The sequence below is a fragment of the Antechinus flavipes genome, chromosome 1, assembly GCF_016432865.1.
Source record: "Antechinus flavipes isolate AdamAnt ecotype Samford, QLD, Australia chromosome 1, AdamAnt_v2, whole genome shotgun sequence".
In the NCBI taxonomy this organism is placed as follows: Eukaryota; Metazoa; Chordata; class Mammalia; order Dasyuromorphia; family Dasyuridae; genus Antechinus; species Antechinus flavipes.
This window is the reverse complement of record NC_067398.1, coordinates 341,780,203-341,792,618: the sequence shown is the minus strand read 5'-3', so window position 1 is coordinate 341,792,618 and position 12,416 is coordinate 341,780,203. Positions and strand designations below refer to the sequence as shown.

Sequence of the window (12,416 nt, the reverse complement as noted above, 5' to 3'; positions counted from 1 at the left end):
AAATATCAAGTGCTCATAAGTAGGCTAACATAATAAAAATGTGAATTCTACCTAAATTAATCTATTTATTCAGTGCCGAGCCAATCAAACTGCCAATAAATTACTTTATAGAGCTAGAAAAGATAGTAACAAAATTCTTATGGAAGAACAAAAAAAAGGCTAAGAATTTCAAGGGAATTAATGAAAAAATACAAATGAAGGTGGTCTAGCTGTAACATTCCTAAAATTATATCATATGGAAGTGGATCTCTTCGAGAAAGAGAGCTAATTCAGTTTCAATTGATCAAAGATGGGCAGAAGCAGCTACACCCAAAGAAAGAACACTGGGAGATGAATATAAACTGCTTGCATTTTTGTTTTTCTTCCCGGATTATTTATACCTTCTGAATTCAATTCTCCCTGTGCAACAAGAAAACTGTTCGATTCTGCACACGTATATTGTATCCAGGATATACTGTAACCTATTCAACATGTAAAGGATTGCTTGCCATCTGGGGGAGGGGGGTGTAAGGAGGGAGGGGAAAAATCGGAACAGAAGTGAATGCAAGGGATAATGTTGTAAAAAATTACCCTGGCATGAGTCCTATCAATAAAAAGTTATTTAAAAAAAAAAAAAAAAGAAAAAAAAGAAAATTATATCATAAAGCAGTGGTCATCAAAACCATTTGGTGCAAAGATGATAAACACAAAAACTAAATTGCTGGTAAAGTTGGAAAACAATATAACAGAAACTAGACAATGAACAACACCTAACATCCTATACCAAGATAAGATTGAATGGCTCTTTTCAACAATGAAATAATTCAGGCCAATATCAAAAGACTTGTGATGGAAAGAGCTATTTGCACCCAGACAGAGGACTGTGGAGACTAAATGTGAATAGCAGCACACAATATTTTCACCTTTGTTGTTGTTTTTTGCTTATTTGATTTTTCTTTCTCATTTTTTTCCTTTTTTGATCTGATGTTTCTTGAACAGCACGATAAATGTGGAAATATGTATAGAAGAATTGCATGTGTTTAATCTATATATAATTGCTGTCTAAGGGAGGGGACTGGGAAGGGAGGGAGAAAAAGTTGGAATACAGGGTTTTGCAAAGGTGAATGTGAATGTTGAAAACTATCTTTGAATGTATTTTGAAAACAAAAAAGTATTATTATTTTTTAAATGAGGTCAAAATAGATTCATGATTTAGACATAGTGATACTATAAGCAAATTAGAACAAGGAACTCTACCTCTCAGATCTGTGGAGAAGAAAAGAATTTATGGCCAAAGAAATAGAGAATAATATGAAATGCAAAATGGATAATTTTAATTATATCAAATTAAAAAGTTTTATGCAAACAAACAAATGCAGCCAAGATTAGAAGGTAAGCAGAAAACTGAGAAAAAATATTTACATCCAAGGGCTCTGCTAAAGGCTTCAATTCTAAAATATAAAGAGAATCGACGCAAATTTATAAGATTACAAGCCATTCTCCAATTGATAAATGATCAAAGGACCTGAACGATTTTCAGATGAAGAAATTAAAGCCATTCCTACTCATAACAAAAAATCCTCCAACTTGATTAAAGAAATGCAAATTAAGATGATTGGCTAAGATGACAGGAAAAGATAATGATAAATATAGAGAGGATGTGGAAAAACTGAGACACTAATACATAATAGTATAATAATACACTAATCCATGAGACATAATAATGGGAGTTGTGAATTGATCTAACCATTCTGGAGTGCAATGTGGAACTATGCTCAAAGGGCTATCAAATTGTGCATACCCTTTGACCCAACAGTTTCTACTGGGCCTGTATTCCAAAGAGATCTTAAAGGAGGGAAAGGGATCCACATGTGCAAGAATGTTTGTAGCAGTCCTTTTTGTAGTAGCAAGAAACTGGAAACTGAGTGATTATCCTTCAGTTGGAGAATGGCTGAATAAGTTATGGTATATGAATGTGGTAGAATATTATTGTTCTATAAGCAATAATCAGCAGGATGATTTCAGAGAGGCCTAAAGAGACTTATATGAACTGATGCTAAGTGAAATGAACAACCAAGAAATCATTGAACACAGAAACAACTATTTTATATGATGCTCAATTGTGATGGACAGGGCTCTTTTCAACACTGAGATGACTTAGACCAGTTCCAATGATCTTGTGATTAAGAGAGCCATCTATCCCCAAAGAGAGGACTGTGAGAACTAAGTGTGGATAATATCGTTATTTTCACCTTTTTTGTTATTTGATTGTTTTTTCTTTTTTCTCATTGTTTTTCCTTTTTGATGTGACTGCTCTTGAGTAGCATGATATTTGAGGAAATGTTTAACCTATATTGGATTACTTGCTATCTAGGGAAAGGGGATGGAGGAAAGGGAAGGAGAAAAATTTGGAACACAAGGTTTTGCAAGGATGGATAATGAAAAATATCTTTGGAAATATTTTGAAAATAATAAATTATTATTAAGAAAAAAAGAAGAGGCAGAGCCAAAATGGCAGAGTAAAGGCAGGAACTTGCCCAACCTTTCCTCAAACTGCTCCAAATTCCCTTACAGCATGTCTCTAAACAAATTTTAGAGTATCAGAACACCCAAAAAGGTAGAGTAGAACATTTGGAAGTGGAAGGCAATTTAGAAGCTCAATAGAAAAGGTCTGTGGGACCAGAATGGGAGTCCTAGAGCAAGACCCACTGGCACAGTCCTAGACCACTGAATCAGCAGCAGTGCTGGAGGCTTCTGGACCTTTCAGATTGGGGACACCAGGGAGACCTCAGAAAGTCATGGAGAGAATCTATGGCAACAGAGTGGGATTCCAGTATGTAGTCCCAGTGCAGCTCTATCCATCACACTAAATCTTATGCCTCCAGTGGGGAAAGTACCCCCCAACAACTACAGTGAAGAAGCGTGCTTGTGATTAGGTTCCTATAAGGAGCTCTGAAAACAGTTGCAGAAAAACCCTGAAGCCTGGGATATTGTACCCTACACCCTAGAAAGAGAGCCCAACTTTAACAGTTAAAAGTCAAGTAATAGGCTAAGAAAATGAGAATACAAAAAAAGTTTCTCATCACTGAAAGTTATTATGATGACAAAGAAAATCAAAACATATACTCAGAAGATGATAACAAACTCATAGCTCCTACATCCAAAGCCTCCAAGAAAAATAAGAATTGGGCTCAGGCCACAGAAGAGGAATGCAAAAAGCTAATGAAAAAATTGCCTTAAAAAGAAAAATTGGTCAATGTGAAAGGAGATACAAAGGCTCACTGAGGAAAATTCCTTTAAAAAAAACAAAACAGAATTAAGCAAATGAGAAATGAGAAATCAAGAGATAATAAAAACTTAAAAAAAAAAAAAAGTAAAATATCTCATCTACCTGAAAGGAATGATCAAAAAAAGCCTGGACATCATCTTTCAAAAAATTATCAAGGAAAACTGTCCTGATATTCTAGAACCAGAGGGTAAAATAGAAATCGAAAGAATCCACTGATCACATTCTAAAAGAGATTCAAAATAAAAACTCCCAGGAATATTATAGTCAAATTCCAGAACTTGCTCTGAAAGCATCCAAAAAGAAACAATTCAAGTATAGTGTAGCCACAGTCAGAAGATTTAGTACACAAGATTTAGCAGCTTCTACATTAAAGGACTGGAAAACTTGGAATAAAATATTCCAGAGAACATAGAGCTAGGATTACTACCAAAAATCACCTATCCAGCAAAACTGAGTATAATCCTTCAGAGGAAAAGGTGTTCATTCAATGAAACAGGATTTTCAAGCATTCACAATGAAAAGACCAGAGCTGAATGGAAAATCTGATTTTTAAATACAGAGCTCTGGAAAAGCATAAGGAATTAATCAGAAAAGTGCTATCATGAGGGACTTAATATAAAATGAGGTTTTATCTTTTATTTATCTATTAAGATAAATAAGGTTTATCTGATTATATTCCCTCCGAGAGAATACTTGCAACTCATTAGAATATTTTCATTATTATGGCAGTTAAAAGGAATATATATAATAAACACAGGAAACAGTATAAGCTGAATATGAAGGGATAATATCTTTTTAAAAAATGATGAAATTAAGGGTCAGAGAGAAACGTACTGGGAGAAAGGGAAAGGGAGAAGTGCAATGATGCAAATTATCTGCCATTAAAAAAAAAAAAGCCATGAAAAAACTTTTACAATAAAGGGGAAGAGAGGATGGAGAAGGTGAGTGAGTGAACCTTACTCTCAACAGAACTGGCTGAAATAGGAAATAACATATACTCAATAGGGATAAAGAAATCTATCTTACCATGCAGGAAAAGAGGAGGGGAATGGGATGGGGATGAGAAATACAATTAGCAATAATAATTGTAAAAAAAATTTCAAAGCAAATTTCTCTGATGGAATATTATTGTTCTTTGGAAAATGAAGAACAATATGATCTCAGGAGGGGAAACAAAAAAAAACAACAACAAACTACCATATGTAAAGTCCTTCATGAACAAAGTGAAATATACTGGATACAAAGTAAAAGCAATGTTCTGGGATGACCAGCTATAAATGACTTTCTTATTCTCAATAGTATAATCATCCACAACTACTCTAAAGAATTTATGATGAAAAATCCTATTCATACCTAGAGAAGGAACTGATCAAGTCTGAATATGGATCGAAACATTCTCTATTATTCTATCTCTCTATTTTTAATTTTTCTTGAGCATCTTTATTTTCATTAGTGTGGAAGATCTATGTTTTCTTTCACAGCTTGACTTTTATGGAAATGTTTAGAAAAACTTCACATATAGTTTCTCAATTGTAGGTAGGGATAAGGAAGAAAACCTAGAACTCAAAAATCTTAAAATCAAATGTAAAAAAATTGTTGTGAATGTAACTGGGGAAAAATATTAAATAAGTTTAAAAACCAGAAAAAATGACTTAACACTTACATAAGGTCACATTATTTTTAAAATATCATATAATTTCATGTTATACATAATATACTCACAGCCCCCAATTTTCTTCCTCAACTCTCCATAGCAAATTAATCCATAAAGTTCCTGGGATGATTTTTTCAATCCTCGAGAAAACACTGAAAAACAAAAACAGAATAAAACTTTGCTAAGATGAAATAGAAAATTGTTAAAAAGGTCATGTGAGGGGGAAGGTTAGCAAGAAAAATTTCAGTAGAGATAGCAAATGGTTAACTAGCATGTATGTCACTACAGATGTTGAAGAAAAAAATCCATTCCTGAGCATGAATCTTCAGAAGGCATATTTAAAATTAATCTCAGTTATCATAAAGTTTTTCTTTCCATTCCCTATTAAAAACAAAACAAAACAAAACAAACAAAAAAAACCCTGATCTCATTAGGAAGCATTTGAATAATACTGTCGGAATTGCAGGCAACAGTCCTAGCCATAAGAACTTAGGCCTTTATTTTACTTGTTTTCTTACCAAATGTAACATGAACCTCTAAGTAATCCAGCTACAGTCAAGGCAGGAAGATGAAAAAAAGAACCAGGACAATCCTTTACTTTATGACACTATACACCAAGAAAGATAAATGTGTTACATTGCCTTCCTTAACTCTTTAATACACTTACATTAACTATTTTCTTTCCATTTTCTCCAAAGGAATCATTCAATCTTGCATTGTACTGCTATATCTGAGAACAATGAAGGAAGAGTAGCAAAGAAATGAAAGACAGGAGAATATTGGGAAAACATGAGACAACAGACTAGGAAACATATTGGGAATATCTGAAAGCTTCCATTGGAAAAAAGTAAGGAAAATAATATGAAAGTTAAAAAACACTGGAAAATTTGAAGTGGGCTATTTAAAAAAAAAAAAAAAAGGAAGAAGAAAAGCCTTCTTTTTCAAAATATACTCCTTCTAATTCAGAATTCTGTGCCTTTCCCCCCTATCAACACTCAGATAAACTGAAGTGCTATTGTTGCAGGCACAAGAAAGGGTATGCCAGAGAATGACAGAACCCTTAAAAAAGTCACCATAATCAGTTTCCTGTCACCAAGTCTGGGAACAACAGTATTAATATACCAGATCATGATGTCAACTAACACTAGATCATTTCATAGTTAATGTAAAATCAATGCTTTTGTCACCAGAACAGAAAACTAAATAGCAACTGATGGTAGCAATCATGCTACCTACTTTACTGTGTCACATACTGGAGTGTTCAAGGAAATCTTGCTAAAGACTGGGAATGCAATTTACCCTCCCCTGGATGGATGGCAAAAGGTTTGTGACAGAAGAACAAAGCAATAGAGGAAACAAAGGCAAGTATGAAGGGAGAGGACTTACCTAGTCTTTCCCATATCAGGAAGGATTATCCAACAGTTAATCCCTGCCTAAAAGTCTCCCCCACAGCCATACTGATTTCTCATATCTCAGAATTTTGGGCTCCCTCCAGGAAATGATCATTATAATCTCAGAAACAAATCTTTGGATCTGTCTGAAAATAAAACTAAATCCTTGGAATGACCACAGACTCAAAGACACCTTTGAGGAGGTTCCAGAGTAATAGTAACTCATGGTTCAACTAGGATATCAAGAGTGTCTCTGGATCAAAAAGTCCTACACCACGAGGCGCATCAACTCATTGAAATGAAATAAAAAACACTAGCAGTTATTATTGCTATAAAAATATTTACATACGTTTTCCATTTTTCTTTTCTTTTGTCTTCTTTTTACTTTGATCCTTAAGTGCCCTCAAAATGACTTGGTAAAAATGACTTTTTTTAACCAATTTCTAATCTATTACTTCACTATACTTTGTAAAATAATAGTATTCATAATCTTCCATTATTCTTCTGTTTAAGATTTTACTAAAAAGAGTTCATACTCTAAATTGTTGTTGTCCTTAGATGTCCTTGTTTGCTTTAAGCTTTTTTGGACTAAATTTCTACATTAAATTACTGAAATGCTTGTCATTTCTTCCATCCATAATCCATTTTTTAAAATGATCAATTACTTTGAATGGAGTATAACTATTATTTTAATTGTTTAGCACACCTTTTTTCTTAATATGCTTTCTTCTAGATTGGTACCAATTTTATTCTTTGCTCTAAAAGTTGATTTAATGGTGTTTATTATACAAGTTGGTTCAGAAATAATTGCTACATCAGCAAATAAGTCATTTTTCTGTCTGTTAATAAAAAATCAATTTCCCTTTTTGTGATAATATTTGGAGGGTGCCATATCCAACACTTTCTGATTCTTAAAAGTGTCTGTGGTACATAAGCATGAGGCTGCTATGGACTCTATAAATCACTGACCTCTCTCATTCCTTATTACTAAACCATATTTCCTCATATTAGTACTTACCGAGTACTAATTTTGTTACTAAAGTCACTAAATATAAAAATATATGTGGGGCTTAACTTACAGGTGCTATAATTTCATTCTCTACAACTTCATTCTCTTCAACAAACATTGGTGCATAAGCTGCAACTATTTTCACAGTGGTTTTCTTTCAAAGATTTATCATAGCAACAAAAGATGAGAGATGATAAAACATTTCAATACATATTTCCTGTCACTTGGTATACTGATAAAAGCAATTCCTTTATTTGCCCCTCCAAACATGAGCCATACACTTCTGGGTATTTCCAATTTCTGTCTTTTTTCCTGGATAGATTTATAACAAGAATGACACAATTCAGATCATCCATCATTGCATGTCACTGAATTGTCAACAGTAAGTTAAAAGTCTATAGCTACTACTTTCTAAGCACCCTTACCTCTTTTCATTATATTCTGCCACTATCAATGCAAAAGAGGGATGTATAAGGCCACAGAATATTTTTAAATTTTTCACATTTTGAGAGTTGCCAACACCAAAGAGTTCACCAAAAACTAAGCAGTCTATTAGTGACAAGCCTCTCTATATTTGATGTTGCTGGTCCTCATAAAGCAGATACTTCTTGTTGGTATCATGCTCAAAACCTACTAAAAAATCTACTGTCATGGCCATAGACAACCCAGAATTATGTCCACACCATAATAAAGCACTGAGTGGAACTTTGGTATACATATTAGGCTTATCAAAAAAGGGAAGGAAGAAAAAAATAAGAATTAAAAAATTTTTAAAAAGGGAAGGAAGGAAAAAGGAAAAAAAATCAAAGGCAATCAAAATGGTCAAGAAATTATTACACATACGGATGATAGAGTGCATATGTATGTGAATATATGTATATATATATTCATATATATATAAAATACAGGTATACATAAAATATATATGCAATATATTTGAAAACCCCAACAATCTTTCCCTTTAACAAGTTCAGCAACTTATGGAAGGAAAGTATTCAGCAAAGTGTCTCGTCATTGTTAAACATTAAACACATTTTGGCTCAATGAGCTTATTAGTTGGGTCCCATCCACAGATTATTTTTTTGGACAAAAATTAAACAAACTAGTAAACACATAAAAAGTGAAATAAACAAATGTTTTAATAAAATTAATAGCATTTTTAAAAATTTGTAAAAATAATAAGTATTGATTAATGATCATATGAACCATAAATATGTTATGGCTATTTTAAAGCTATTACTAGGAGATGAATTATTAACCAAAAAACTGAGATCATAAAAGATAAAACAGGTAATTTCAATTACATGAAACTTAAAAAATCCAGATAAACAAAATTAATACAGCTAAGTTTTAAGAAAGGAAGAGGTCAATTGGGAAAAACCTTTTTTAAATATTTCTGGTGAAGGACAGATATTATAATAATAATTAGTATTTATATGTCACTTTATGCTTTGCAAAGCTCTTTCTATGTTACCTCATGCAATCCAAAATATATAATTAAACTGGAAGAAATCATGAAATCACTACAACTATGCTATTTTATCTCAATCAGGACTTTACTGCAACAAGAAAATTCCTTTACTCCTCCCTAAATGATTCCCTATACCCTTTGCCACAAAGACTATTTCAAGCCTTTTCTTCTGACTTCAAACCTCACGTGGCCCACATTCCCCTCAGGCTCTTACCTGAAGACCTTTTTTAATATTTGCTGAAAACATTGAGCAAATTCAACAAGAGCTCTCTCTCTTCCCCTTTGCTTCATTCTCATATCACTCAAACATCTTTCCCCATTATCTCCTCCTCCACTCATCCACTTGGATGAAGAGGTAGCTCTTTTCCTTCTGAAGGTCTGCCCTTTTACATATACTCCTGATCCTATTCTTGTCCAAATTCTCTAGCTAATTACTGCCATTATCATCCAAACTCTACCTCATTAATCTAAAATCTCTTCTCTTCTTACTCCTACTCCATCACTACAAACTTTTTCATTTTCCCTCAGCCTTAAAAAAAAAAATCCCTTATTCAAACTGAATGTAGGTGACCTGTATGTACCTGTATATAGGTGACTACCTACTATCTCTCCTCTTTTTCTTGAGGGAGATGTCTACACAAGATTACCTCTGCTTTCTTCTCTTGTAATTTTATAATACAGCTTCCAACCTCAACATTCAAAAGAAACTGCCCTGTCTAAAATTAACAAATTCTCTTAATAGCTAAATTGAATGACTTTTTCTCAATCCTCATTCTTCTTCACTTAGTAGTATTTAACAATGTTAAACTACCATCTCTTTCTATATATTCTCTTCTACCTAGGTTTTAAGACAACGGGCTTCTTGAGGGCAAGAACCAATTTTTGGTTTTCTTTCTCTGATTCAATTACAATATAAATGTCCACAAAGGACTACAAAAACAAAAGGGCTCCTTTTTTCGCTCTGTGATCCAAGGGCATTACAAGGAGCAGTAGTTAGGAGTTGCAAATAACCAGATTGGGATTGATATGATGAAAAATTTCCTAACAAGAGCTATCTAAAAATGAACCAGACTACGCAAGAAGACAAGCTCTTTCTTATGAAAGAAAATAATAAAAGGCCAGAAGCCCATTTTTCTATTATACTGTAGGAGTTTTTGGTTCAAGTGAATACTGGACTTGGTAATGCCTTCTTAAGATCTGTTCAATTCTGAAATCCTGTTATTCTATGACCTCAGGACTTAAGAACATCATCTGGTCCAATACTTTTCAGAGAGATGTAACCACTTTTTCCAGGTTATAAAGCTATTAAGTCAATGACCCAGAAGGTCTACCTGGACTTTCTCAGTTCAGATTTTATGTTCTTGTCTTAGGAGACACCATAGCACACATGGTCAGAGACTGTCCTGAACTTTCTCTCTATGTCTGTGTTTGTTCACAACAAGAAGTCACAACAATACTTCTGACTCATTTTTGTGATCCCAAATGAATCAATTCCCCTTGTAGGACTCAATATGCTCACAACACAGTAGAAAAACTAGATATTTTGTAGTTTTTTAAATTCTAAAATTCAAACAATTTACGATCTGTATGCACACAATATTTTGTTTTGCTTTTTTCAAGTTAAGGAGTAGCTCCAGTTAAAGATTTAGAGTCATTTTCTCTATTTAACAGAAAATAGAATCATTCAATGACAGAGACAAAATTTCCTTACCAAATATGGGACCAAAACAAAAATTCACTTGATTCCTTGCTAACCCAAGTCCTCAGAAATTGGCTGGGCCACAAACTTACCATTATCAAAATCGATGTATTTGGTGATCTTGTGCCAAGTGCGGTAATAAAAATGCCGGACCTGTTCTTTGTTTTTCACCATGCTTGCAGGTTTGCCTTTCTTCTTATACTTCAGCGCAATATTGTTCTGAATTGCTTCAAAATCTTTCCCATGCTGAAAGATAAAGGCCAAGTTAAAAATGCGAGACATAAAAACAATGCTACTTCCTGTCTCAAACAGACTTTTTCTAGTTCTTACTTATCTTACAGGAAAAAGGGGGACAAAGGACATTAAAGTAATGTAAACTATTCTTTATAATTATGCTCACATACTTATTTTCTTTTCAATAAAAGTGAAAAAGGATTAAAAGACAATTACTATATACTAAATGATGAGCACAAAGGAGTAAACTTTGGAAGAGAAATAGAAATTTTTATCATGGTTTCCTAGTTTAAAAGTGCCATTAAGAACACAAAGTCAGATATCCCAAAAGGAAGCTCAAAGGAATGCATATTTGTTATCTTAACAGAAAAACAGATCTGTATAAGTATTTCATATCCCCAAGAAAAAACACCCTACCTTCTAAAAATGAGATGCAGTATGTATTGTGTGTCCTACATCTTTGCTTTAATCATAACATTAGGGATTAAATAGTGTTTTTGTAAAACAATTATATGTAATCTAGGAGAATCCTTAATGGAACAATTCTACATTTAATTCCCTTTCTAATATCTGTGCCCTTATTTTCTTTAATTCTTCTGATAACTATAAGTTTTTAAAAACATTTTTAGAAAAAAAAAAAAACAACATATTCACCAACATTGTATGAGAAGTACCAGCTGCTAAACAATTTTAGGAACAAAAACAAGCTGCTAATATATTTCAAACAAAACACAAAAGAAAATTTGACAGGAGGAAAACAAAGGGAGGTGAAGATGAGCTTCTTAGCAATGTGATGAATGGAGGGAGAAGTATGGTGTTTACCAGTTGAATGTTAGAAAGTGAGAAGTAAATAGTAAAAGATAACATTCAGGTTGAATGGGAGATGGGGAAAGAAAAGTAATAACACAGATTGATGAATATAATTAAATATATTACACAACAATGAAATCTGAAAATAAAGAGTCAAGAATTGAATAGCAACGGAAAAATACTGAACAGTTAAAGGAAAACCGTAAAATGACAAATCACTGATGAAAGTGAAAAAACAGAGGGTAAACAAGAAGGAATAGGTAAGAAGACACAGGCAAAAATAGGCAGAGATTACAGCAAAGGGAAAAGAACTTTAATTGTTATTTTTAAAAGTGAAAATATTACATAGATGTTATTTCTAAAAAAGCAAAAAAAGAAAAAAATCTGAAGACATCTTTTGTTTTTTATTATTACCACAGAAAGATAATTTCAGAATTATAAAGACTGCAACTGGTCAGTTCCAGATAGACCACAACCTGCATCCTAGTCACCATTAGGCTTCAATTACTGCCAGGATAGATGAAATTTAACAATATAAGATATAACAAATAAAAGAGATATTTTGGGCATACTTTATCAATAATAGTTAATATCAAATGATTACTAGATTAAACATAACCATATATATAAAAAAGCATATTATAGAAGAGAGAAAGCCCACCTTCTCACACAGTGCAAAATAAGAAAACAAAGTTTAGAAACAGCTGTTTGGTATTTTGTACATTATAGGAGAGATTGAGGTGCCATCTGCATCCAGAAAGAGAACTATGTAAATTGAATGTGGATCAAAGCATACCATTTTCACCAAGAAGAAAAATACAAAGTTTTGCAAAGATGAATGTTGACTAGCTGTATGACCCTAGACAAGTCACTTAACCCC

General features: G+C 32.9%; 1 protein-coding gene across 2 annotated transcripts in view; it reads right to left on the bottom strand.

Annotated features, from left to right (window-relative positions):
- The window catches only part of CRAMP1 (cramped chromatin regulator homolog 1), a 112,086-nt gene that overhangs the window by 63,758 nt on the left and 35,912 nt on the right, over positions 1 to 12,416 (bottom strand). For both annotated transcript variants that reach the window (XM_051969455.1, XM_051969454.1), the window contains exons 4-5: positions 10,585 to 10,738; positions 4,991 to 5,074 (exon numbers count right to left, since the gene is read on the bottom strand). In XM_051969455.1, the coding sequence (XP_051825415.1) occupies positions 4,991 to 5,074; positions 10,585 to 10,738 (238 nt within the window). The remainder of the gene's footprint in view (positions 1 to 4,990; positions 5,075 to 10,584; positions 10,739 to 12,416) is intronic.